Below are 27882 nucleotides of genomic sequence, written 5' to 3'. Positions count from 1 at the left end.
CTATGGATTGTAGCCCACCAGGCTCCTCTGTCCATGGGATTCCCCAGGCAAGAACACTGGAGTGGGTTGCCATGCCCTCCTGCAGGGCATCTTCCCAACCCAGGGACCAAACCCACATCCCCTATGTCTCTTCTGTTACCAATTCTTTCACTGCTGAGCCACCAGGGAAGCCCAAAGCGTAGAGTACACAACGGCGCTACTCATGATGATACTCTGGCGCCATAAAAACAAGACTGGCTTCACATGCTGCTCCAAAGAAACAGTCCCTGCCTGTACTTTCCAAAACAAGAGTGGCTTCTAAATTCATCTCTAAGTTGAGCTGGGGTGAGGAAAGCGCATCAGTGAATAATCTAGCACCTTTCTCCAACAGAGCTGAGGGGCAAGGCTCGAAGCTAGGATATCTAAGCCCCTGGGCCACATTTGGCCAGGTCCTCACCTAACCATTGGGTTTCCCTGGTGGCTCAGAGGGTAAAGAATGCCTGCGATTCAGGAGACTCGGGTTTGATCCTTGGGTTGGGAAGATCCCCTGGAGAAGGGAATGGCTACCCACTCCAGAATTTTTGCCTGGAAATTCCATGGATGGAGGAGCCCAGCAGGCTATAGTCCACAGCGTCGCAGAGTCGGACACGACTGAGTGACTCACATTTTCCATTTAACTGCATCACATTGTATCTAGAGGTCTGAGCAGAGGACCAAGCCTGGGATGTAGCCTTTCTCAGCTTTTCACCTGATAGCTCACTGTAATTTCTCTTACAAGCCAAAAAAACAAGTTTACTCCCGGCTCTCTGCATGACTGGCTGATGTTTCATGAGCCACTGGAGCCAGTTTTGTAGGCACACCTCTTTAAGGAACATTTAGTTACATCAGCCAATTACATGACCCACAAGGTCACTACATCTTAAAATGTGGTCCACAGATCCTCAGCATCAGAATTCCCCCCAATGCCTATTACCAAGCCTCAGTCCTCAGCCCCTCCCCAGACCCACTCAATCAGAAACTCTAGGAGTATAACCTCAGAGGACCCCATGAGCACTATACTCGAGCACCTACATACCACTCAGATAAATCCTGTTCATGGTTGTGCCTGCAGCATTTAGCAGAATACCTAGAACACAACCGGAACTCAATGATGAATGGTTAACTAGCCAGATACTTATTTTTGAGGGGCTCTGGCTCGTTTGCTAGGGCACGCCCTCAGCACCAAAGCCGACATTTGCTGAGCACCCTCTCTGTGCCAAGCCCTGAAAGAGAAACTTCTCTGTACTTGGTCCCACTGCACCCACAGCCCCAGCAGATCATGCGTCCCCATTTTATGACTCACACTGAGGCTCTTTCAGCCTCTCAGTTCCCAGGGCTCCTGAGGAGAGAACAGACTTAGTCCTTCGACTCAGTCTTTCCTCTAAAGCTCTTGGCTTTCCCACTACGATGGGACGCGTCCCTCGCAGATCAGGACCTGAAGTGTCAGGACACTTAACTTCCCATGACCGCTGGAGCACTGTTTTGCCTCAAAATTCCCTGGTGGCCACTATGCAGGGGCCTCGACAACGTTCTTCCTTTTGAGGAAACAGTGCTAACACTTGTACCAGGCTTGCCTCGCCACATACACAATTAAACTCCTTTTGTAAAACCCAGTCTCTGCCATTGCTGTATATAAAAGAAAGCCTGCTAGCTTGCAGAATCAACAAGAGTAAATCTCTGCCTCCCCTAGAACCTCCCTGCTCCCTGCTAGAGAAATGCTGAGCACCGTGCCTGCTGCTGGCTTTTCCACACAATTCTGCAGCGTTCCTCGGCTCTCCATACATCTGCCCGGCCCCCCAAAGAGCACAGCTAGTCCAAGGAAAGGCCACGGAAGTGGTTTTCTCTGCAGGAAGATGTGCATTCCAAACAGGACAGAGAGGAAGAGCGTCTAGACAGACTGGTGAACAGCCACGGGGGCCCACGGAGCACACAGGGGAGGCATGCGCTAGCGAAAGCAAACACGGGCCCGGTCATCACACACACACAGGGCGGCCGACGTCGCTCTCAGAACTTAGTGCTTCAGTGAGAAAGGGGTTGGGGTTGGTTTGCTGTTTTCTGACTGCCGGGAGCAGACATTCAGGAAAGCTGGGAGAAAGGGGATCCCGCAAGGCTTACGGTACTTGAAACAGCTCCCGTGAGGTCAGGCTCCGAGACTCTGCGGAGGCCCTCGGGGACCGGAGGGACCAGCGGAGGCGGCGGTGAGAAGGACGGTGGAGTCTGGCTAGCTGGGGGGAGGGAGCCAGGGGCGCTGGCTGGCTGGCTGTGGTGGGACCGCCTCTGCAGATGAGGGGGAATGAAATCGTCTAGAGTCGGGAAGGTCAGAGGTGAGCCGGCAGGGGCGGCCGCCGGGACCGGGGGGCCGGGGGGCCCCAGAGATGCTGGAGGTCTGTCAGTGCCTTCGTGCCCTCGGTCGGTATTAACCCGGTAGAGAGGGACAACTATTACCTCAGGCGGGGCTGGGCTGGAGGAAGTGGCGTCCTGTGGGAAACAAGGGGGTCGATACGTGAAGGGGAAGCGCGGGGAAGAAGGAATTCCATATTTAAACAGTCGAGAGTGGACATGCAGTGAGGTACTCTGAGAAATATTTAATCAGTGCCCTTTCCTCCGAGTACACGAGACAGTCAGCGCTAGCCAGCTGGCCTCCTGACACTCTATGACACAGAGGGAACCCCATCCAACTTTACTTTCCATCCATCTATTTTTGAATCCTTTTAACACTTGAGAGAGAGAGAGAGAAAGAGAACAACAGGCAGGCAGGCTGTGTTTAACCCCCAAAATGGCTTGCAGAGCCTGAAAGCTTGGGAGTGAAGACCATTTCTCCGGCATCTTGATACAAATGTATAAAACATATAATATCTCACCATGTTATTAGTCTACGGATTCCACGCTCCAGCATACTTACATATTTACAGGAAAGAGGCAGGGAGATCGAGAGGACTGTGCTGAGATGTTTAGAGAGAAGAATTTGGGATCAAGCTGCAGCATTATTAACAAGGAGAGGGAGGGTAGGGTGGCCCAGTAAACAAAAAAGAGCTGCTCACATGAGTTTTGAGAAGAGACGGTGGAGAAGACACACACACATTCCTAATTTCTTGCCTTGGCTGGATAACACGGCTGCAAAAGGTAAGGTTCTTTTTTCTTCCGGTTTTCGGGATCAGAGGTAACCTGGGGGCCTAGCCCAGGTGCTCTCACCGCGTCTGGGAACGAAGGCCAAGGCCCCAGGGAAGGACGCTGGCCACAGCCAACGGCATCTTTACGGATGTTAAAGGATAGCTTGGGAGGGTTGGGAGGAGCAGCAGAGGGTGGCGTCCCTGTGCCGGCTATGCGGGAGACAATGGTGGGAGCCGGTGCCCGAGTGCCTGCAGCTTCAGTGCCTTTGGCTGGGTCACGTGCAACACCAGAGAGGTTTTCCGATGCCACCGGGCAAACGTTACGGGATAAACAAGGTACATATAAGCTGCTGACCTTTTTATTCCCAACTGCCTCATGATGTGGGTTAGAGCTCACATTCTCTCTATCGACTGTCCAGGCGGCTGCACAGCGCTGCTGGGGTTGGGACCAAGCGCCAGGGAATGTGGAACCTGGAAGCGGGGGCCCAGGACATGGCACACCTCGGGGGGCTGATCTGGCTGCCAGGGATACAGAGATGGGCTGGGGTAGTGAGGGGCTCTGCTGGCTGAGGGTGCCAGGTGGAAGGTAAGGCTTTGGTGAGCTCAGGTAGAGTGAGTCCCTGGAGGGACTGCGGGTGCTGGGGGGCTGCCATGCAAAGCGGTCCCCTTTGCGGAAAGGAGGGCGTGGGGGAGAGAGGACCTTCATAGTATTTTTGAGACATGGTAAAAAGAAAGAAAGAGGAGGGGAAACGGGAAGAAGGACGACCATTAGAAACAGCAGCACAACATGATCTGAAGAAAAAACAATTCCCGACATGACTGTAAGCAAACCCTCAGCTTAGACGACTCCTGGCTTGTTCATTTCTCCTCACGATAAAGTCAAGAACTGGATCATACTCACCTGAAGAGGCAGGCTGGCTCCCCCCTACATCACACGACGCTGAGCTCGGCCCAAGTGCTAAGTCAGTCTGACACTAGTTCTGGACTGACCTGCACCCCCTGAGACCTCCTGACCCAACAAGGGTGCCCAAGGGCTAAGTGCCAGTGGAAGAAGCCTACAAGCTCCCAGCCTTCTCCCATCTCCTTTCCTCAAAGACTTTCCACTCCATGCCTTTGGCTTCCAAGCTTTGAGTTCCCTCAAATTCTTGAGCGTGTTTCATTCTTTCCCCTTAGGAAATGTAGGACCAGAAGAATCCTTCAGAGCTGTGTTCACCAGAGGCAAAGTCTCAGTTGAGTCCCTAAGATTCAGCACTCAGTCCCACAGCAAAATAAGTTAAAGCCTACCAAGAAGAGATTGCTAAAGACTTAGAATCCATGAGTGCTCTTGTCTCCTAGGAAACAATTTGATGGAACCACTTATTAGACGGAAGACAGTCATGAGATTAAAAGCATGTTGTCTTCTATTTTCGATGCACCCAGAACAAAGGGGCAGGCCATGAAGCAACTGACTGGCCGGCTGGATTGGCATCTGACGGTGCCTGGTTTACCTGATTTCAGCCCATTCCCCATCCCCATCCGGCCATGAGGCACAGAGAATCCTAGAAAAGGGTGATCAGCCTCAGGCTCGTGGTTTCTGTGCAAAGCTCTGGTTCCAGGCTCAGAGCTAGAAAACTGCAGCCCTCATCTCATTTCCTCTCCCTCAACACGGCCCCTAGCTCCTCCTGGCGCTCAGTGGGGCAGAGGGTCGGGGAAAGGGATAAATCTCCAGATGATCTTCATGTCAAGGAGAGCCATCTATGAACCTGTAGTTCAGCTGGGAATTAGGCCATAAGGAAAGTTTATTTCCTGGATGTGTGTCCCCACAAAATTCACAAGTTGAATCCCAAACCCCAAGGGATGGCATTTGGAGGTGGGGCCTGTGGGTGGTTATGAGGGTTAGGTGATGCCATGAGGGTGAGACCCTGTGATGGAACTGGCATGCTTATAGGACGAGCCAGAGAGACCAGCGCCCTCTCCTTCCATCAGGTGAGGTCACAGGAGAAGGGGGCCGTCTGCACTTCAGGAAGAGAGCCCTAACCAGAAACCTAACGGACAAGCGCCTGACCTTGGACTTCCCAGCCTCCAGACATGTGACAAATACATGTCTGCTCATCGAATCACCTGCCTTTGTTATTTTCTTACAGCAACTTAAGACACCCAGACTTTCTCCACTGGCCCCTATCTTTAAAGATCACCCACTATGAGAAGAAAACCAGAACCTTCCACTAAACTGCACAGGTGAGGCAGAGTTTCAATGGTAAATGGACTATAACCCTAAACTGGGAGAGTGGAAGGGTGTGGTCTATTGGGGGGCTATTCTGTATTTCCTTTTTATTTTTTTGCAAAGTGCAGGCAGCAGGGGAACAGATGTTAGTGAGGGTGAATACATGAAATAAAGTATGGGTCTGGACTATACTATCAACCGAGAGACAGTAAACAATCTATCCCTTAGGTTAACTAGATGCCTAGCCTCTCCACAGGGAGCCCAGGACAGCGCCCGTCGAATGTGGCCATATATCACCAACCAAAAATACAGAATATATTTTCAGCCACCGGCAGGAGCAGAACCTTCCAGGTGTACACTCTCTTGGTGAACTTAGGCTGGAAGTTGGGGTGTGCTATTGGACTAAAACAATGCTCTCTAGAAACAAAACACTTGAACGAGCATGCACCAAGGCGAGCTGATGTTGGTGGTCAGGGAGGTCAGTAAAAGGCAATTTTGAGTGAGGTTCAGAATTATTTTGAGCTCAAGTGTCCCCCATGCGATTCCTTCTGGTCCAAAGATAGCAACTGGTTTCAGCGAGTTTTTAACTTAATGTGGCTGTGGCCATATAAGGGGCCAGGGCTGAATTACATCAGGGCTGAAGCTTCCCAGGGCCCTGACCCTGTAGAGAGGATGCTTCCCCAGAGTGCTGACAATGTTCTTGGAGCCAAGGCCTTCCTGTCCTGGGGCTCCTTTTAGCTCTGAGAAGGAGGAGGGTAGGCACAGTCGCTTTACATGGAAGGAACTACTTTCTCTTTTATTGTAAACACGGTGGGAACCACCTAGGCAGTTGGCACTTCTCCCCAGCTAGCTACTAATGAAATTCCATTTATCTTTTTAGAAGATGGGACAGTGAAAACCATGAGGCTGCTTGAAGAATCTGCCATGATCCCAGTGTATACAGTTTCAGAAACTACCAGTCCCTGCTCCATTGGGGCCCACTACAATGATGCTGCCAGAGGTGGGAAAGCCCTGGTTGCCTGTCCCCGGGGGTAAGGTGAGCAGGGCAGTGGGAGGAAAGGCAGAGGTGGGAGCAGCAGGACACAGGATTCCCCTCTGGCCCATGAGTCCCTGGACTCCTCCTTAGGAAGAGATGCTAGGTCTGCAGGGGTCTGAGAGCTGTCTCCGTCTGAAACCAAGCCAGGGCAGTCAGCAGCCCAATTACCCAAGCTCCATCTAAATCAGCATATTCTATTAGCTCTGGCCATGGCTATGGAAACAAGAAGTCATTTTTGCATTCAGAAAACAAATCTATGACCTAAAGGCTCTTGAAAGCTGGACGGTCAACTTTACACTGAACATACAGAAAACCTCTTATCTCAGCAACCTGCCAGGTATCGTTTCAGACATCCCACTACAAAGAAACTTCTCAGACAGTGAGAGATGAGAAGATGCGTACACAATTCGTAGGCACTGTTACAGAATGGTCATCCTTGCTTTGAGGCTCACCCTCACAAACTCCTTGAGGGCAATGTTTCACACAGTGATCTGAATTCAACAAATGCTCGACAAAGTTGCCAGCAGTAAGTGTATTTAAAGGGGATTTTTGTTCACTTGACATGCTCTTAAAATCCTCTCTATAGAAGAACTGTTTTAGAAGCCAAAAGGACTTAGTGAGCTACCCTTCGGGCTAAGTCACTGATAGTGGAAGAGGCTGTGCTTCCACATGCGCCCGGGGTTAATCAGCACTATCTCCTACCCCAGGTACAGAGCCGACTGTATCCAACCTGAAGAGTGCTAAGAAGGAACTGTGCCTGCCACCAGCAGCAGACTTAGATGCTGGGAAAGGGCTTAGAAACGATGGCACATCATTTGCTGGACAAGGGAGCTCCCACGTCCCGAATCTCATGAGGCCTTCAGGAGGCCAGGCCCATTTGCAGCTCCTGGTTCTCATCAGTGGCCCTGCACCAGGGGTGGGGGTACAGGGGGGACTTTGATCAGGGAATAGGGTGCTGAGTGAGGCTGCACACAACTCAGAAACCTCCTTTAAGCCTGTGGAGATGGGGTCTGCAGAGGGGAGGGAAGGCATCATCTCTGACTCAATTTCATTCCAGGGACGAGTGCAATTTTATGTCCCCACGAGCAGAACCCAGAGAATCACTGGAAAAGCAGGGTGGGAAGTAGGAAGGCATGTGGATTCCCTGGGTTCCTGGGGAGTTCTGGGAGTACATGCACAGAAGGCGGGCGTGGGGAGGCGGACTGCGTAAGGAACACATTTCTGCTGTTTTTGAGCAGCACAGCTCTTTTTAAAAGAATGGATTGCTCCGTTGCGATGGCTGTTACTCCGCTATGTAAAAACACTCTTTACGGATTGCCTGAATTACAACAGGGTCTATTCCTTTCGTCAAGCTGGCAAAGTAGCAACAGGGAGGGGAAGTAAGAAAGATCAGGAAAACAACTTGGGAGGAAAACTTCAGCAAAATTATCCCTCCTCCCATGTGTACCATGTGGGGGATTTTCTTTTGTAGGGTAGTGCTAGGCAGTTTAAAGCCATTTGAACTTCCGTCTGCTGCTTCTGGGTTGCTAGATTAAGTGCTGGCCGCAGCTCCCTAATCTAAAAGCCATAAGGACAGAGTTGCTGGAACTCTTACAGTTCCAACTCTAGCAAATTAATGGACTAAACACAGGAGTGGACTCTCTTTTTGAATATTATACTCTAAAGAGTTGTTATAAAATAGGTTCAGACCTTTTTCCTGGCTTGGCATTCCCTCTTTCAGATCATTTCCATACACGTTTCAAACCTAGGAAACACTAGGCTGATATTTCTGCTGCTCGGTACAGACCAGCCTCACCCTATGCTTCCGTTTTCCTTGACCCCAACTCCTGTCTAACTCTGGTCCTCCTGGGGCTTTCCCAGAGTTGATCAAAAGTGCGACTCAGAACCCAGTCCATCATCCAGCCGAGTGAGCGGGCAGGCACAAGTGTAAGCTATCCGGCTCAAGAGTGGTCCCCATCCTGCCCTTGGGCACACGCCTACCTGGGGCTTGCTGGAGGGAAGGCTGGGATGCACACTTCGGTAGCCCTTGGCAGCGAGTGAAGAGGGCTGGGCATTTCCATTGGCATCGGCATTGGAAGAAAGCTTCCACTCATCTGAGGGATGAGAAAAAAAAAAGAACCCTTCACTCTCAGGAACATTCCTTGGGTCCCTCTGATTGAAGGGTTCCCAGTGGAAGGCAGGGATAGAACAGATACAAGAGAAACCATACCTGAGGAATTCTCTGACTCCAGAACTACGTGTGGCGCAGAAAGGAGGCAAACAGGCAGAAAAGAGGGAAAAAAGAAATGGTTACGTTTGCAGGAAACAAGCACGCTGTGCTCAGAAAGACGAAAATCCAGCACCCCGTTGCCTGACACAAAATGCCCTCAGTCACGATGGCCTAATTACCATAGGAACCCACTCTAAACCATGATGTGCTCACAGGCGCTGACCTTTGAAAGCACAAGGCTCACATTCACAGTAATGAAGAAACAATTGTTCTTGACATTCTTACTTTACAGACAAAAAGGCCACAGAACTCTCCTGTCCAGTTCTGACTCACTGACTTGCGCTCCCCTGTTTTTAAGCCTGATGTGGGCTCAGAATGACCTCCCCTCATTAGCAGGCTGGGCTAATGAACAGACCCGGAGAGGGAGACGTCCATAAGCACTTTTTCCACGGCTGCTGGCGCTGCGGGTCGGGAAGAACGTGATTTAAGCCCAGAGGTATCTGCTGTGATAAGGGCTTCTGTCTCCCTGCCTGCCCCTCTTCTTTCCATTAAACGAACCCCATAAACATTTCAAAATCTAGTCATCCTGAGTTTTCATCAGACTACAAGGCACCCCTGTCTCCCGGCAGCCAGCTACCAACGTGCCCTCCATCTATCGCCTGGCACAGCTCAGAGACCCTAAGTCTCTTCTAACCTGACCCACTTAACCCCGCAAGGCAGGAGAGCACAGTGGTTCCAAGCTTGGCTGGGAAGGCAACTGGACCTCAATTCAAATCCTGGCTCCTCTGCCTATAGGTTCTGTGGCCCTGAGCAAGTTATAAGCCTCAGTTTTCCCACCTGAAAAATGGGGATAATGATATACTTGTGTTACGAATTAAATGGTATAAGCGTGAGAAGTGCTTAGCACAGTGCCTGGCAGAGCTCAGCAATGTGTGTTGTTATCTCCATCTTCTGCATCATCTCTTGCGTCTATTCTCTATCTTCTATGCAGCCCAGGGGTCAGCAAACCTTTTCTATAAAGGGCCAGATAGCAAATACTTTAGGCTTTGATGGCTACACGGGCTCAGTCACAACCATTCAACTCCGCTGCTCTAGTACAAAAGCAGCCACAGACAGTATCAAGTGAATGGGGTGGCTGTGCTCCAATAAACCTTCATTTATGGAAGCTGGAATTTGAATTTCATATAATTTTCACATAGCCCATTCTTTGATTTTTCTTTAACCCCTAAAAATATAAAAACCCAGATGCAAGGAAAAAAACATGCTTATGCTTTCTGTCCAATTGTGGCAGCCCGGTTTGAATAGGGACTTTTTTTTTTTTTGCAACTCAGAAGCAACCCTCTGATCAGTAAACAAAAGCCTGCTTTACTCCAAGGAAGAATTTGAGTTTACAAGTATTGGAAAATTACTTCCCAATACCCATGCCTTCTGATTGATTCCACTTTTAAAACTGCAAGAGTTCAGTCTAATTAAAGGCAAGCCAAAAAATAAAAATATACACACACACACACACACACACACACACACACACACACACACACCCCCCCCATTCCAGGTTTACCAGCTGTACAAAAACAAGCATAGGCCAGATTAGGCCCAACCACCAGTTTGCCAACCCCTCATGGACTCAATCCCTCAGGCTCCTCCTCCTGGCTGCCCCCTCTTATCTCATCCTATATAAAGAGGGGAATAAGAGACTGCAGCTCTCGCAGCCCATGGCCTCATTTCAACATGGGTCCCTCAGGGATTAAAGATATGTCTTCTGGATGTCTAGCTGAGATTTAAAAAAAGCTATTTATTGAACACCTTTCTAAGTGTCAGATGCTGTTGGCCACGTTTACACATATTAGTATTTAATTCAGTGTACACAAGTCTGTGAGGTAGGTAACCACTCTGCTTCATGGATAAAGAAACAGAGAGGCCAAGTGACTTGCCCAAAGTCACAGAGCCAGGAAGTGACAAAGCAGTCGGCTCCGGTCTCTAGAATCAAGCGCGGCACTCTGTCCGCCACCCACAGCCACCAGTCCCACCATCTGCCACAAAGCAAAGCCTGCATTCCAGGGAGGTGGTGGAAGCCAAAGGGTGTCAGGACAAAAGGCCGGGCAGGAGAAGGGTTTCTAGTGGTCTGCATCCGTGTACAGCAGTCTAGCTACATCAAGAACAACCAGGAGTGTCTGTTAAAATACACTTCACGGGGCCCCATCCCAGAGTTTTTGACTCAGATGAGAAGTCAGACTTGAGAATTTACATTTCCAACAGGTCTCCAGGTTCTATTAAGGCCACTGGTCCACAGCCCAAAGCTCCCTTTGAGAATCAGTGCTATAATAATATATATTCAAAAACATCCTTATACTGGGGAAATGGTTATTTTTGCAAATTTCTTCCTCCTCTGAAGCAAAGCTTTTATAACCTGTTCCAACTGAATTATTTTTTGAGCAGATGGCCTGTCACATTTCTGCCACTACCTTAGGGACAATTCCTAGATATCTGTCTTCTTGTTCCAAACACGTAAATTTATAGGACTTGATTTTTACTCATGTTACTGCAACATACAGGCTTGTGTGATCAAGGCCAAATATAATCCTCACCGCCTCGCACACCTCACAGGGTTGCTGAGGTCAGGGACGTGACACGTTTTACAAGTGACCATTTTTAACACTCACTGGTGTATCCATCCAGATCTCTGGCCCCAAGATTTCCTTGCACACGAAGGCCTTCAAACATCGGAGGACACGTTGTGGCGGTGGTTCTCCCTCCACCCCTGTACCGTCACTTCTACTACCTTATTCTTCCTTTCTAGGTTATTTCTAGTCAGGTTTTGTTAAGTCATTCTACCAAATCTATCAGATTGACACACACATTAAGTGTCAATAGATTCTGAAGACGGGCTATCAGTAAAGGATGTGAACTTTGTACATGGATGTGGGGGCAGGTTATTTTGTCCGCTCTGTGGTTGGTTGGTTGGTTGGTTGGTTGGTTCTGTTCAGGTGATGCTGGCACACAGAGGTGTCATGGAAAGCCAAGGTAAGTCTGCTCCTCTAAACCCCTAGGTATCATAAAGGGACCATCACTGTTGAATCAGACAGCCTTGTTTGAGTCCTGTTTTGCTCACTTCATATCCTGAAGCAAGGGACAGAGCCTCCTATGTGAAATGGGAGATGATCTCTTTTAAATATTTTCTGATTGTATTTTGGCTGCATTGGGTCTTCCCTGCTACTGGGGGACTTTTCTCTAGTTGCGGCAACCAGGGTTACCCTCCAGTTTCAGCGCACAGGCTTCTCACTGTGGTGACTTCTCTTGTTGCAGAGTACAGGCTCTAGGGCACAAGCGCTTCAGTGGTTGCAACCCCCCAGGCTCTGGAGCACAAGCTTAGTAGTTCTGGTACACAGGCTTAGTTGCCCCGAGGCATGTGGGATCTTTCTGGATGGGGGATCGAACCCCTGTCCCCTGCACTGGCAGGAGGATTCTTATCCACTGGACCACCAGGGAAGCCCTATCTATCTCTTGAGTCACAAGGACTGAATGGAAGTATCTGGCATTAAGTGTGTGCTTAGTAAGATTGGAATCCAAAATATAAGGGAAAAGAAATTTCCCAGACATAGAAATTAGAGTGGTTGACTTCTGCCATTTGATAGGTAGTCATAAGAACATAATATCCTCAGGGATCAACCCACTTTTTTTTTTTCCCCATTCCAAGTCTTTAAGACTGTTCCCCTATCTCCATCCCCCAAAAGGCAGTTCCCAGGACCCTACGGAACATTCTTTTCTTCCTTAAAAGAGCTGCATTCCTGACGTTTCATCAGCCTTCATCTGGTACCTAGTCCTCTGAACCTTCAAAGCTGGTAGCAGCCCAGGGCCATTTGCATCTAAGTGCGACAGGTGAAATTTTATATACATGGTCATCAATTATTAATTCCTGGTTAGGTATACTGTAAAAAATGCTTCTCTCAATAAACGTTGGCTCAGAGTTCCGAGGTGGAGGAGGGGCTTAGAAAGCTGGATCCTCAGTAGGCTTTGCAGCCCTGAGGAGACCAAGCCTTTTCATGAGAAAAGTTCAATTTATTTTGCTTTATCTTTCCCTCCATCTGTTCTTGATACACAATCTTTTCTGGTCCGTGGCCACAGCTTGCTTATTTTCCTTTCTCTCATTCTGTGCTAATTTCATTTTGGTCTCTTGTAAGGTTGTTTGGCTGATCATTTCTCGGGATCTCAGGGCACTTTTCATTGAGTCAGTTCTGTTTCCCAGTAGGGTATCCAAGAGTTAGAGGAAAAGGTGTTAAAAGTGGGTCTAAGAGTGTTTCAAATCTTATTTAATTTTTATTAATGCTGTGTGGTAAAGAATTTACCCCTCTCCAAAAGGAGGTCTGGCCTTTGCTCTCTGGCTTCCAGGAGTCAATCTCTAAGAGCCTGGGATGTCATCTTCGCAGGACTGTCTGTGCTATGCCAACAGCATGACTGAGATTGGAGGACTTTTGAGTCCACAGCTAAAGGACTGGAGAGTGAAGCGAACCACTTGGGCAGTGGTTGTGTTGTGTGTTAGTCGCTCAGTTGTGTCCAGCTCTTTATGACCCCATGGCCTGGAGCCCACCAGTCTCCTCCGAACATGGGATCCTCCAGGCAAGAATACTGGAGTGGGTTGCCATTACCTTCTCCAAGGGATCTTCCCAACCCAGGGATCAAACCTCACGCATTGCAGGCAGATTCTTTACCATCTGAACCACCAGGGAAACCCCAATGTAAAAGAGCCCCAATAAAAACCAGGGACACCACAGCTTGGATGACCTTCCTGATCACCACCGCTCTGAGTATGTTCTCACACGCAGTGCTAGGAACTGACGCATCCTGACTTCACAGGCGAGAACCCCGCCAAAGCCATGCGTCCTTCTTCCCCAGACTCCACCCTATACACTCCTTTTAGCTGATTTCATCTGCATCCTCTCACTGTTCACCAGAACTGTGAGTATAACAGCTTTCAAATGAGTTCTTTGAGTCCTGCTACCAAATTATCAAACCTGAGGGTGGTTTTGGGAAGGCCCTGACCTTGCAGATGGCACCACAGTGAGTCTTCCCTTGTCAGGACTTTAGCCTCCACTGACTTCTCATCTGGCCCCTTTTATCACATATGAGCTCATGAAAAAGACTCTTAGTTAATGGGGGTAAGGAATGTCTAACTATTTTAATGTCAATTTTCTTATCTTCTTGCTACTGCTATTTCTGGAGAGCAAATGTGAGGAAATGAGCTGGTTACAGGTCCAAGAATCTCTACATCCAAAGCTAACTTTGCAGTCAAGAATCAGACAGAAAGGATGAGAGCCAACAGGCACAGAATAAAGGATAAGGGTTGAACTGAAGCTTGGCTTTTGAGTCAGAACAAAGGGATTGATGGTCTCTAGGCCATACCAGACAGGAAGACTGGCATCACGTCCACCACCAGTTCAGGCTCCCCATCTCCTCTTGAGTAAAACCACCCTGACCTGGGGACACAGGAGGAGCCCCACCTGAACCAACAGGGCCATTACCCAAACCCAGCCAGGATATCACACCAGCAAGCAGGAAGAAGCTTCTCTTGGAGGCAGAGAATCAGCATTAAGATTACTATAGTTCTTTCAAGATAGTTCTGATCCAAAACCAAGGTCTACATTCAAAGACTAGGAGGGTGGTCAAGGATCCAGAGTCAAGCTGCCACTGAAGGCAGGAGTCTGGAGGCTGAGTTTTTTGTTTGGTTTTTTAGGTTGTTGTGGTTTTTTTTTTTTGGCGGAGGTGCCAGGAACAGAACTGAGGGCCTCAAACATGGAGGCTGAGTTTAACCTGGGCAACTCTGAGGGCTCCATCTGTCACTCTACCTCAGAGAGCATCTCCACCCTCCCAGTGTTTACGTGGATGCCGACGGCTCCCAAGTCTGCAACTCAGACTCCAAATTTCCAAATGCCTATTAGAAACTTCCTCCTAGAAGTCCTTCTCTTGCCAAGAAACTCAATACATCAAGGAATGGAATTCAACAGTCCTTCCGACTCCCCTATACCCAGCATCTCCATGAGTACATTTATTCTCCTGGGCAACCAGGGAAGGCGCCTCCTGCTCGGCACGGAGTCCCACCTCTCCAGGCTCCCAAGACATTGTGCCAGCCCTGCCACTCCACTCTTCCAAATAAACGCCTCGCCTGCCCCCATCACCACACTGGTCTAGACCCTCAGAGTCTCTCACAGGAATTACTGTAGGTCTTTCTGCAGTGGCCTCCTGATTTTTAGTAACTAGACTGGTTCCCATCCAAGAGCTCCTTGTGCGTGCCTGGCTCTGGGCTACGTCCTGATATGGATGAGTCTGCGGAATCCCAACAACCCTGTGAAGTTTATCTCCACTTTACAGATGGGAAACTGAAGCTCCCCAAGGTTAACTGGTAAGTAGCAGAGCTGAGCCTTAAGAGAGGACTGTGTGATTTGAGAACTAGACCACCTCTCACAGGACAAGGGAAGCGAAGCAAGGACAGGGAATAGGGGACATCCCTGAAATGTGGATGTCAAGGGGACATACAGAGAAGGAAATCAGGCCACAGGGGGCAGTAATGTGAGAACAAAGCTTCTAGTCCAGGCAAATGATCAACATCTTGGAGACTGGCAGGGACGGAAGACGGTGGTAAAGCCAAGGAGGAAGGCAGAGAGAAACAGACCGAGAGGCTGGGGCACACACGCTGGGCCTGGTGGTGCAGGCGGAGCAGCTGGTATCTGATGTGCGCTACCTGTAAAGACACCAGGAACAGGAAGCACACCTGATCCTTAGCAAGAGCCAGGCAAGGTGTCCTGCCTCATGCTTGGGCTCCCAGTCCAGGCTGGTATGGCTGCCTGCAAGCACAGCTGAGAACTGTTTTCATGAGGCGATTCAAGGCCCAATGGCTTGGTGTGGGCCAGCAAGTTGTCATTCAGAGGCTCACGTGAAGGGAGTAGGCAGGGGTGAGTAGGGCTGGAGAGGCACACACACCCAGCAGAGTCAAGAGACAGTAGGATGCTCACCAAGGACCCGAAGGATAAGAGAACAAGAATGTCCCTCCAGTCCTTAAAGGCTCACTGGAGCTGCATCCTCTTTTAAACTCACCTCCAGTGCTAACTTATTGCTGTTAGACACCTAATCAGTGTATTTCCCTGGCCTCCCACTCAACCCCAGCTTTTTCCTTTCCACCCAAACTGGCCTGGTATACAACCCTGAATTTGTCTCCAGTGAAGAAGACCCTGTATCAGTTTAATTTCCAAACTTCTAAATTTACAAAATATTTTGGAACTAGAAAGGCTTAGAAACCATTGAACCTTCACCCTTCATTCGTCTTTCAAACGTGTGACATTATGCATGGTCAGAAAACAGTGAAGTAGGGGCCCACACCTGATTCTCCTGTTGGAATAAACTGCTTTTTGTGCTCGCATAATGCACCTAAAATTTTTTCCCTTTTCTCCCTTTCTCATCACAATTCCTGGTGACTCCTGGTGATGTTTAGCTCCTATATGCTGCAGAATGAATGTCTGCTGATTTGGATTTAATGATCTCTGTTATCTGGCAGAAAATAATCTACAAAGATTAAATTTAGTGTAAGATATGGCTTCCCTGATAGCTCAGTTGGTAAAGAATCGGCCTGCAATGCAGGAGACCCTGGTTCAATTCCTGGGTCAGGAAGATCTGCTGGAGAAGGAATAGGCTACCCACTCCAGGACTCTTGGGCTTCCCTTGTGGCTCAGCTGGTAGAGAATCCGCCTGCAATGTGGGAGACCTGGTGGCTCAGATAGTAAAGAATCCACCTGCAGTGCAGGAGACCTGAATTTGATCCCTGGATTGGAAACATCCCCTGAAGAAGGGAATGGCTACCCACTCCAGTATTCTTGCCTGGAGAATTTCACGGGGTCGCAAAGAGTCAGACATGACTGAGGGCCTAACATCTTCACTTTCATGTGAATGACTGATAGCCATCCCCTAATCCTTCAAGGTATTTCCATTTAAAAAATAAGATCCTTTAAAATTTAAATTAGCTGTTACAAATCTGCAAGATATAGAATTATCTGGGGACTAGAGAGAGCTTCCTAAAGTGCCCAAACCACTGCATAGTACTGGAGTGCAAGCCTACAGATGGCAAGGCAGAGTAACATCGGGGCTCTGTGTTGTGCCACACTGTGACCACCAGGGGGAGCTCAAGGCCCCTTCTCGTCCCATTCACCACCAGAGGAAGGGCCAGGCAGTTGATTGGTTATTTTATCAGAACATGGGGCTGCAGTCTGTTCTTTCTCTTTAAATTATCCCTTAGGGTTCTCTCTTCCCCAGAGGTCCTCCAGCTTGGGAGCTGGATCTTCCCAATGTCACCACCTTTCCTGAGACCAGAATGGCAAGCTGTAGTGGGGCAAGAGTTAGGTTCAGGAGGGCAAGAGTTAGGTTTAGGAATACAGTCAAGAAGCTGCTGTCAGCCTACAGTGCTGGAGGCCACTTACACCTTCCCCTGAGCCTAGGGATAAAGCAGCTTTCCATGGGGACCAACACACCAGAATAGGGCTTGTACTCAGCCTGGACTTGTCCTTGGATATCTGCTTTGGTGCCTGTTCCATGGGCTGGGATGGACAGAAAGTCAGGTTTCCAGGATGCTGGGCACTGACCATCTTCATCCTATATAATTCCATCTATCACAGCACACCATTCCCCACCATACCAAGAGAGTCTGCACGTCTCTGGCCCCAAGGAAGTGGTCATCACCCCAATTCATTTTCTCTCTGCATTTCCTTCCTTCAAGATGGGAGAAAACACCCATCCACTATAGTGAGAGTTCTCAGATGTGGTCCTGGGACCAGCAGCATCAGCATGACCTGATGGCAAAACCTCGGACCCCACCTCAGGCATACAGGTAGGAATCATAAAGCCTAGCACTCTGAGCTAGGCTCTGGGAACTTGGCTCTCCACTCAAGGTGATTCTGATACGATCGGCTGAAGTATGAGAAATACTGCCCTTCAGGTTGGAAAGGGGCTGCCCCAGCCTAAGGTAACAGTGCCTGGGGAACCTCAAAGTCAGCCTTTCCCAACTCCCAGAAACACCTGGGCTGCAGAAAGGGCTCCCCAGAGAGTTCCAAACCATCATAACCTGCTAAGAGCAGGTTAAGGTCTGCCAGCTCATCTCATGCCACCAGGTGTGGCACGAAACGCTTTACACACTTCATCCTCACAACAATGCTGGGAGGCAGGTATAGTTCTCAACCCCATTTTTCAGATGGGTTCACCAGAGTTAAGAGAGACCACCTATCTCATCCATGGCTGAATAGCCAACAGGGGGCGGAGGCAGGACATGAATCCCATCTATAATGTTCCAAAATCCCAGATCTGGGCAGTGGCTCAGATGGTAAAGTATCTGCCTGCAATGCAGGAGACCTGGGTTTGATCCCTGGGTTGGGAAGAGCTCCTGAGAAGGGCATGGCAACCCCCTCCAGTATTCTTGCCTGGAGAATCCCATAGACAGAGGAGCCCGATGGGCTACAGTCCATGGGGTCTCAAAGAGCCAGACTCGACTGAAGTGAGTTAGCATGCACGCACTTGTGTCTACTGTTTCTTAAAAATAACCAATCCAAAGTCCCAGGTCTCCACCACAATGTGGAGCTCTAGGCACCCGGGTTTCCTGAGAGACGGGATGGGGCGGGGAGGGGGCTTGTTTGTCTCCTCCCTCGGTTCCTGGTCTGCACTGGCCTTAGACATGCTCTGCAGACCTGCTGCCTCAGGTCACCTTCCTGTCTTCTTGGGAGCTAATGAGGCCAGAAAGCCACCTACACTTCTCAGTCTCCCTGGGATTCTGCCCCAGCCCCACCTGGATGGTCACAGCTGAGCTCCCAGAAGTGGGGATGGGCTCCGAGAAGCCTAACCTGGAGGCTATCTCAGCACTCCCTCCCGAGACCCCTAAGCCTTCTCTGTCCTCCTGAACACAGTCTGCAGAGCCGCAGACTGCCCACTTTCCATCAAAAGCTAGAATACAGTGGTTGCTGCCATGCCTTTGCCTGAAGCCAGTGAGTACCTGTTCATTTAGGGCAGTGATCATCACCCACCACAGCAGGGACAGGAGCAGACTGTGCAGGGGCCCCTGAGAATCAGGAGGCAGCCGATGGATTCCGCGCCCTCCCACCCCCACCCCTAGGTCTCCAAAGCAGCGCACCTGTTTTCCTCTCCTGCTTCGGGGTCTCCTGGGGGCTCACAGGGCTACTGCTTGGGATCTCCCTGTAGGAGGATGAGGCCCGGAGAGTCACCGCTCCCTTCCCAGTGCAGATTCTTGTCGGATCCATGTCTGAAAAGGAAAGATCCAAAAGGGGAGACTGAATCCAGGGCGCCTGAAGAATTAAACCTATACTCAGCCAGCAATTTGGTCCAGCTGGGGAATGAGATGAACCTGGTTACAAACAGGCAGAGTCTTGCAGTCAATGAAAATTAATCTGTGGATGGTGGAGAGGGACAAATCATATTTTCAGGGATTCCCACCCATCATGAGGTTAGGAGTGAATGGAGGCACAGTGAGTTCTGAGTCAATGGATGCGTTACAATGTCGGCTGGGAATATTTCCAAACCAAAGCAGGTTGATTTCTTTTATTAAATGAAGTTTAGTTTGGTGAGCAGATTTCTGGCCAATTAGTAAGGCACAGTTCAAGTAAGAATTTATAAAAGATATCTCAAGTTCCCACACCATCCTTCTAATAAAAGAGCAAGTTGACAGCACAGGGCATTCGGTGAAGGTTCAACAGACCATCATTGCTGAGAGCAGTCCCTCAGCGGAAAAAGCAAGACAATCTCCTTGTGCCAGCAAGCCAAGCCCCCTGCAGGGGTGAGACAGGATGTGCTGCCTGGGGAGAAAGATCACGAGGCCCGGAACTTCACATTCCAAACTTAATGAAGAAAATTTGCACCAAAGAAAACGGCTAGAAACGCTAAATCCTTCGAGGAACAGTGTTTGTGGCACTTCCAGCCGAGCCTTCCCTGGGCCCTGACCCCTCCTACAGTTCACAGTGGCCTCACAGCAGACCCAGGTCATCTTTCAGAACTGCACTGAGGATTTCAAAATAGGCTTCAAAACGGGCTGTTCACCCTCCAGGAAAATCAGTAAGGAGGAGGCAAGAAAACCAGCAGACCACAGTCTTGGGAGGCACACGTGCTGACCGTTTCTCTCCGTGAGGCTGAGTGGAGCTGAATTTCAGTTTTCCAAGTTCTTAAGGCCCAGCCTGGATCTCAGGCCTAAAACTGTCATGAGTGGGACTGTGGGGAAAGTTAAAGGTGGGCAGCAGGCAGGATGTGGGCTCAGATGTCCACCTCCTCCCCGTTCCTGTGCCACGGCTGAGAAATACCAAGTCTCTTGGCTCCTCCTTCCCACTCAGCAGCCCCCTTTCCGACAGCATAAACAGAACGATCATTAGTCACAAAATGGATTGATCAGCTCCATCAGCACCTCTTGCACAAAACACACATTCAGCAGAGCGGGCAGCGGCCTTGAAGAGCATCTGACTTGTCCAATCCTACCAGGATAAGTGACCAATGTCAGGGAAATACTGGGAAACGTGATTCATGGGCTTTTCAAAAGGGTGAGGGGCACAGTGACAAAGCCAGCCCATCCACAGGGTCCTGTGTACACAGCCAGGTGGGCCCAACTCCTGAAAGCACCACCGCTGGGAATACAGAGCCACCTGGGCCTCACTTGTCCCATGCTGTGCAGGAGGAAGCTACTGAAGGAGGAAAGAGACATAACAGGCTCCATTTGGAAAGCAGGACTGTACCTTGGGCCTGACCAGACTTTGAGCTATATGCCCAGAATCTATGGGAACAACATACCAACTAGAAAACCAGGCCCCTCAGATGGAAGAGCCCCAGGGCCCATACCTAGATTCTCCATTGCCTAAAAGAATACCCTAATTATCTGTGTAACCAAACAGAATTATACATTCTATTATGCTTAGTGGGGTATGACCACAGGCCTATGGATAATTGTCCACTGTTAACTACCTAGGCTTAAGGCGTATGAATCACGGGTTAACTTTGATTTTATCTTTCTCTTCCTTTGTTCAGACTAGTTTCAAGGAATTTGGGGAGGTGGGTTTAAGCAAGTACACTTAGGGTATATAAGGTTTTCACAAAAACTGGTCGGGGTCCTTGGCTAAGAGGAGACTCTGCCTTGGGCCCGCCGGTGTAATAAACTGCACTCCACTATCTGCACTGTCCTTCTGAGTGAGTTTGTTTCCCGAAATGTGTGGCTACAACACTACGAGCTATGAGCTACAACCTGACATCTGAACTCTACCAGCTCCGAACTGTACCGGCTCCACAGAGAGGAGAGGCAGGGAGCGAATGCAGGGGTGTGCTGGGGGCGGGGGAGGGAGTGTTCAGGGAAAAGGCCCTGCCAGCATCCCAGAGACACAGCCTGATCAGGCAGCAGCTTCAAGTCCAGCCCAATTCAGAAATGCCCTGGACAGCCACGTTAGTTCCTGGGGACAGTGGAATTTTAAATAAACCCTGGGGAGCTGGCACCTCTAGGAAGAACCTAAGTCGCCCAAGGGGCTCAGACCTGTACCAGCTGGAATCAACGTTCAGCCTCTGGACTGACCTTCTCCCTAAGCGGGGAAGGGCAAAGCACCTGTCAGCCCCTTTCCATATTTGCCCACGGCTCACAGAAACACACACACACACACAGAAGAAAGGAAACCAGCCAGAGAAGTGAGAGGGAATGGCTCCTAAACATGCAAGAATTAAGCCTCCAAGTCTTTGTTAGAAGGAAAGAAGATCATGCATGATCTGCTAACAATGAAAAAATAAAAATAAAAAAGAAACCAACCCAAGGAGAGATACCTGGAGGGAGTACTAGGCCTGCAGAGTTTTTCACTGTCTTCACAGGGATTATTTTAACAGCAGAAATAGAGCGTGCACGTAAAGGGTCGGCAGTTGCTGAAAACACAAAAGGGTAAATGGTGCATCCAGAAAAAAAAAACATTTGGGAAACCCTCAGGCAGTGGAAGAACCGGCAGGGACAATAGGAGGAAGTCGCCCGCAGAGAACAATGGGAAGAGCAGTGGACGCAGGAACTTAAAATAGCCCGCTTTCGCTCTTCAGTCCTGCACCCGGGTGGGCAGAACCCTCCTGCCGCTGTACCCCAAATGCAGCTGGCCAGTGCCTGTGCCGCCTGGCACGCCAGGAACCTGCCAAGGCTCTGGGCAAATGGACTTACAGAGACGCAGATGGCCTGGCAAACAGGAAGGGGAGACCAAGTGGGGCCCACGGGGCCCCTGGGAGACGGCTGGGCTGTCTGAGTTGGGAGAAGGCTCCTTGGAGGAGAGTTACAGCTCAAGGCCCGCAGAGGAGTGGAGGAAGGACAAGTCTGAGAGTCGCCTGGTCCTTTCGGCCCTCATAGCTGCTACTCCAGGATCTTAACTCCTGGGGTCTTGGGCCTGCTCTGACAACCATAGCCCTCTGGCCCCAGGCAAATCAGAATGGCCATCTGTTGGGCAGCAGATGGTCTACTTAAACCCACCCCTTCCTGAGCAAGAGTTTGCCAAAGTGTCCGAATGCACACTTAAGACTCTGGGCAGTGCCCACGTGTCTGGCCCAGGACGCTGACAGCAGCTGAGCTCCCTGAGCTGGGGTACTGCCTGGTATGCGGGCAGAGGCTGCTGACCTCAAATCCAGGTGCTCAGACCTCCCTGAGCCCCCTGCCTCCCCAGGTTCTGGAATCACAATGGTGGGCATTTTCCCAAACCCGCCTTCTCACAAGCATGTTGTGAGACCTCCTTCCATCCCAGTGGAAGCAAATAAAGAGAGGTGGATGCTCACATGCTATGGACCAACATCACACCAACAGGCAACACCCAGAGGTCTCCAGGCCCCAGATCCACATCATAACTGAGGAGGGGGTGGTTGAGCTGTTTGGGAACCACGCCTGTCACAGCTGCATCAATATCGTGCTGACGGGCTTGCCACGGCGACAGGAGGAAGGAGGGACCCCTGCAATGGGCAGTTCACCTTCCAGTCCACCAGGCTGCCATTCCACGAGGCGCATGGTAGTCATCTGGCCGCCAAGAATTGAAGTGACAACAACAATCCTGCACGTGTTCAGATACAAACGTGCTTTCACAGCAATCCTACCGACTGCTCCCTGGGCCACCTGGGAGGCTGGGTGGGAGGTATTTGTTTCCATTTTCAGAGGAAGAGGCAAGACTGCTGCTCAGAGTCAACCAGTGCTGAAGGAAGAGAGCGAGACCAGAGCCCGACAGTGACTACCTACCCCAGGCTGCCCTGATGGCTCCAGGGTGCATCTGCCTTGACTTTCTGACCAAAGGTGGGTCTTATCGAGGAGAGAGTAGAGTGGCGCACACCTCCACTTGCCACCCTGCCGTATACCCCCAAAGTCTCCTGACGGATTCACAGGGCTGGGGTTGACAGTGAGCATAAGACACCCACATCTCCCTGCTTTCCTCAAAAGATTCTTTAACACTCCCCTAAGGGCACCGCCCTTCAACATTCCCTCAGCAACCTGGCCGAGGTTGGGAACACTGCCCCACACCAGGTAAGGAGGAGGGCAGCCAGGCAGGGAGGCACAAAGGGCAGGACAACAGGACCCCTCCTGCACAGGGACCCCTAACCCACCGGCCCAGGTTCCCCACCCCTCCTGTCTCCACGCCTTCACTCTTGGCTGCTCTTTCTGACTTTCCACTTCACCCTCTCTCAAAGGCAATACTTGGCTGACCCAGACAGTAATTACAGACAAAGTCCAAACATGTCAAACTGTAAACGTACTCTGAGAGAGGGTGCATTGTGACTCAAAAGCCCGATGACAGGACTTCTACCCTCCCTCTCTGATACCATAAGACATAACGGGATGATAGAGTCACTGGAACCTGTGTTTCAAGAAGGGAAAAATACTACAGATCATCAAATTTCTTCATTTTCTAGATAAGGAAACTCATAGCCATAAAGACAATGGGCCTCCCAAGAGGTGTCTGTTTCTGAGTGGCAGGCCAGGACTCGAACCCCTGCCTCCTCTCACTGCAAGAGTGACGTGGGAATCCCGCTGCTTGGCTGTTCAGGATGAGAGATAGGATGACAGACGGGACCTCAAAGGTCATCCTATCCATCATTCCTTTCACACTTGCATCTTTTGTCCTAAAATTTTAAAAATTCAAAACCTGGGAGGATGCCCATGAAACTAATGTCACCAAAATGATTTATTTCAGCTATTTAGGCTCCAGCCTCAGGGTCAGGATGCTGAATATGTCACTATTTATCACCAGTGAAGGTAAGATGCCAGGTAAGAGACACTGCGGGCTGATGAATGCCATATACATAGGCCTCTGTGATTTGGTGGGTGGTTCGCAGCATCCTGTGAGCTGAGAACAGTTTAACATGTCACCTCACAGTGGGAAACGGCAGCCTCAGACTCAAGTCTCAGAAAGCCTGGGAACAGGTCTCCAGGTCATAGCCTAACTAGACCAGTGACTGTTCCCACCAGGCAGGTGGCCCCAGGCCCTGCTCTTTCTAAAAATGCCAGGCTTCCCTTCGAGAGCCTTACCTTTATCTTGCCCATTGCTGCCCGGTGCCAACCCGTTCACCACGGCTTTGGAAGCACCCACGTCACATTCTGCAAGAAAGAAAGAGTAAGAGCATGAGGCTTGTGATCACATCTCCCACCCTCTGTGAGTCCTGCCAGGGAAAAGTTCTGGGTCCCGGGGGCTCTCTCAGGCCTGGAAAGGGGCCCCGGAGCGTCATGGGAGAGCTCTGAGAATGCTTTGTGGCTTGAACCAGGGAGGATGCAAAAGCTGTTTGGATGGGATGTGTGTTGTGAGTGATATTTTCTGGTCTCCTGGCTTGGTTTCACTTCTGACATTTAAAAAAATATATCTTAATTCCCTCAAAGTGGCATCTCCTGCCTGACAAAGGCTTATCCACCATTCCAAGGCTGCTCAAAAGCATCCCTGTGAATCCTGAGAGCTGTCGGACAGTCAGGATAGAACCTCAGGCTCTGTGACACCTCCCTCCACCCCACCCCACACCTACAGCCAGGGAAGCCACGCTGGCCCAGCCCCCCGCCCACAGTCCCCAGCCACGGCTCTTGTGTTCTGGTTGTGGAGATGACCTGGCTCCCTGACCGCTCTCCCTGGCTCCGTCCTGCCCCTTTCTCCACCCCAGCCCTCAGTCTGCAACACTAAGGCCACCACCTACACCCCACAGGGCTGAAAATCCCCAGGGTGCAGGGCAAAACAAGATGGAACAAAGCAATGTGATTTTCTAAGACCCTCCACTTTAAATGTACTGCATTTCACTTCTAATTTGAAAATAAAAATACTACTGGAGTCTAGAGTTGGGAAGTAAATCTTTTTTTTTTTTTTTTTTTTAATTTATTGGGCTGCACTGGGTCTTAGTTGTGGCACACAACTAAGGATGTTCAGTTGCGACATTCGAGCTCTCTCGATCCTGGCACGTGGGATCGAGTTTCCCGAACAGGGATGGAACCCAGGCCCCCTGCATTGGGAGCTCAGAGTCTTAGCCACTGGAGCACCAGGCAAGTTCCCTGGGAAGTCAATCATTTACATTATCATTTCTACGAGGAAAAAAAAAACTGAACTTGGAATCAAGTTCCCCCTAACGTACAAATGATTGTTCGGGATATAATTTTTTTAGTAAGTGAGATGGCCTGTATAGTGGCATAAGTGGTTATATTCAAATTAACAAATTGACCTTCGTGATGATTAAAAGCAAACTGACATGCAAGACCCAGGGGCCAACAGCTACCCAGGGACAAAGCCTGGGTACTCACCCCAGACTCTACGCCCTTCAGCCACTGGTCCCAGCCCTTTTCCAGCAGCAGTTCCCTCCTGCGCCTGCCCACCATGACGGTCTCCTCACAACCTCTTCAGTAAATCAGATGCTTTCTGATCTTCAGGCCTTGGATCTTGAGAGGCCCTCAGCCAGGAAGGCCTGCGCCTCCTCTTCTACCTTGGGGAAACCCCCTGTACCTCAAGGTTTACCTTGAATGTCACCTCGTTGTTGGTGGAGACCTTTCAAAGTTCTGCTCAGCTGAAGACACTGAGACCCTCATTGCCCACTGGCAGCCTGAGCGCCACCCAGTTCCCCATCCCAGAACTGATGGTGGAAGCCCGGAGAAGACAAGGGTCAGGACACGTGATCAGCAAAGTTGGGGTGACTCCGCTGCAGCCAAGAGCCAAAAGTGTTAGTTGCTCAATCATGCCCGACTCTTTGCAGCCCCACAGGCTGTAGCTCACCAGGTTCCTCCGTCCATGGAATTCTCCAGGCAAGCCATTCCCTTCTCCAGGGAATCTTTCTGACCCAGGGATAGAACCTGGTTCTCCCACATTGCAGGCATATTCTTAACTGTCTGAGATACCAGGGAAGCAGCCAAGAGCCAACCAAGCCACAGATATAACAGCCACGGTTTTATAAAGCCTTTATTTGCCCGATCTAAGGGCCCTTGCTAATCATTCCATAATTAGCACCTGATTTTTATCCTTAATATCCAAGCCCCTAGAGCTAGGAGTTAATAACTCTAATTTTATAGGTAAGAAATCTAAAGCTCAGAAAGGATGCCCGGCTCTAAGATCACTAAGAGGGGATTTGAAGTCTGTTCTGGTCCATCCCATGACTTATCTTCTTTGTACCCAGCTGGGATGAACATTTATTTTTAAAATAAAAAATGGCTTTTATATATAGAATACTCTCTATATACAAATCAGATATACTCTAATAATGGCTTATATAAATTCTATTTCCCCAAATGCCCCAAACCCCAGTAGCGAATTTGGCTGAGACTCAGTCATCCTACCTGGGCTCTTAATAATCAGCCTCTGTGACATCAACTACACCAACAGGTCAGCCCGGGTACTCCTGGATCCAGAGGCAAACAAGGCCGCTGCCCTCTCCCACCCCCTCCAACCATAGCAGTCAGGACCACCTGATACTGGCCCTACAGGCCAGTCCTGTGCACTGCCCCCAATTCATCTACAGAAGGTTAGTTCTCCAAAGTTCCCTTTGCACCTACATTTCTGGGATGGATGGAAGAGGGTGTTGGCAGAAAGCCAGAAATAAAAGTCAAAGAAATATCATCCATTTTCCTTCCCTATCTTTTCTGACTATTTTCTTGGGCTCCAAAATCACTGCAGACAGTGACTGAAACCATGAAATTAAAAGATGGCTTGCTCCTTGGAAGAAAAGCTATGACAAACCTAGATAGCGTATTAAAAAGCAGAGACATCATTTTGCCAACAAAAGTCCATACGGTCAAAGCTATGGTTTTTCCAGTAGTCATGTATAGATGTGAGAGTTGGATCATAAAGAAGGTTGAGTGACAAAGAACTGATGCTTTCATATTGCTAGAGAAGGCTCCTGAGAATCCTTTGGACTGCAAGATCAAACGAGTCAATTCTCAAGGAAATCAACCCTGCATATTCATTGGAAGGATGATGCTAAAGCTCCAATACTTTGGTCACCTGATGCTAAGAGCCAGTCATTGGGAAAGACCCTGATGCTGGGACAGATTGAGGGCATGAGAAGGGGGAGAGAGGATGAGATGGTTGGATGGCATCATCGACTCACTGGACATGAATTTGAGCAAGCTCCAGAAGGTGAAGGACAGGGAAGCCTGGCATGCTGCAGTCCGTGGGGTCACAAAGAGCTGGACATGACCAAGTGACTGAACAATGATCCAAGCCCCATGCACCTGCCCTCATTTCTCCTGATGGTCTCCTTCGTAGGACTGCAGGCCTGGCTTTGAGCCTCCCTATCTGGCTGAAGTAGCCCCAGGGTGTGGGACAAAGAACAAAATGGGACGAGCATCCCCAAGCCAGCCGCCTCAGAGCTTCCACAAGGCCCAGACCCATGTTCTTCCTTTCTTGTTTTTTTTTTTCCCCCCTTAAACTCAAACAACCAAACTTGAAGAAATTTGGAAAAATAATTCCATCACCACAGACTCTCACTTCTGCAGCACAGTGTGCTGGTGACCAGCCACCTGGAGTTGCTTGCCTCAGCAGTCACTAGCCGGGTGACCCCAGACAAATCATTGCCACACAGGGCCTCAGTTTCCCCATCTCTAGAATGGGAGTGGTAAGCCATGCCCACTTTTGTGGATCTGCAGGAGAACAAAAGGAGATGAGCAGGTAAAGCCCTGCCCTGATGACTGGCAGCTCAGCTCAAACTAGGAATAAAGACAATGCATTGTCTTCATGCTGCCCTTTCCATCAAAGGTTAAGAACAAGTATTTTCTGCATAGCTGCCTTCTTCCTGATGATCATTTTTATGAGTGGTATAATCTCCCATCAAGTAA

The 27882-nt window shown here is 49.8% G+C and overlaps 1 protein-coding gene and 1 long non-coding RNA gene across 7 annotated transcripts in view; one reads left to right on the top strand and one right to left on the bottom strand.

Moving 5' to 3' along the window:
- Positions 1–27882, bottom strand: part of SORBS1 (sorbin and SH3 domain containing 1) — a 203717-nt gene that overhangs the window by 89315 nt on the left and 86520 nt on the right. For 2 of the 6 annotated variants that reach the window (XM_013975105.2, XM_013975104.2), the window contains exons 4-6: positions 24118–24186; positions 18736–18864; positions 8348–8460 (exon numbers count right to left, since the gene is read on the bottom strand). In XM_013975105.2, coding sequence (XP_013830559.1) covers positions 8348–8460; positions 18736–18864; positions 24118–24186 — 311 coding nt within the window. Of the gene's footprint in view, positions 1–2133; positions 2497–3114; positions 3829–8347; positions 8461–8576; positions 8601–18735; positions 18865–21404; positions 21501–24117; positions 24187–27882 lie in introns of all 6 variants that reach the window. The other 4 variants (XM_018041190.1, XM_013975107.2, XM_018041191.1 and 1 more) reach the window with 4 other exon arrangements.
- On the top strand, positions 3044–8341 carry LOC108634021. Its single transcript, XR_001917305.1, has 3 exons — positions 3044–3141; positions 5252–5345; positions 6212–8341. It is a non-coding gene; the product is annotated as an uncharacterized LOC108634021 (long non-coding RNA).

The sequence above is a fragment of the Capra hircus genome, chromosome 26 (assembly GCF_001704415.2).
Source record: "Capra hircus breed San Clemente chromosome 26, ASM170441v1, whole genome shotgun sequence".
Lineage (NCBI taxonomy): Eukaryota > Metazoa > Chordata > Mammalia > Artiodactyla > Bovidae > Capra > Capra hircus.
The sequence above is the reverse complement of the archived record's forward strand: the minus strand, read 5'-3'. Positions and strand labels throughout refer to the sequence as shown.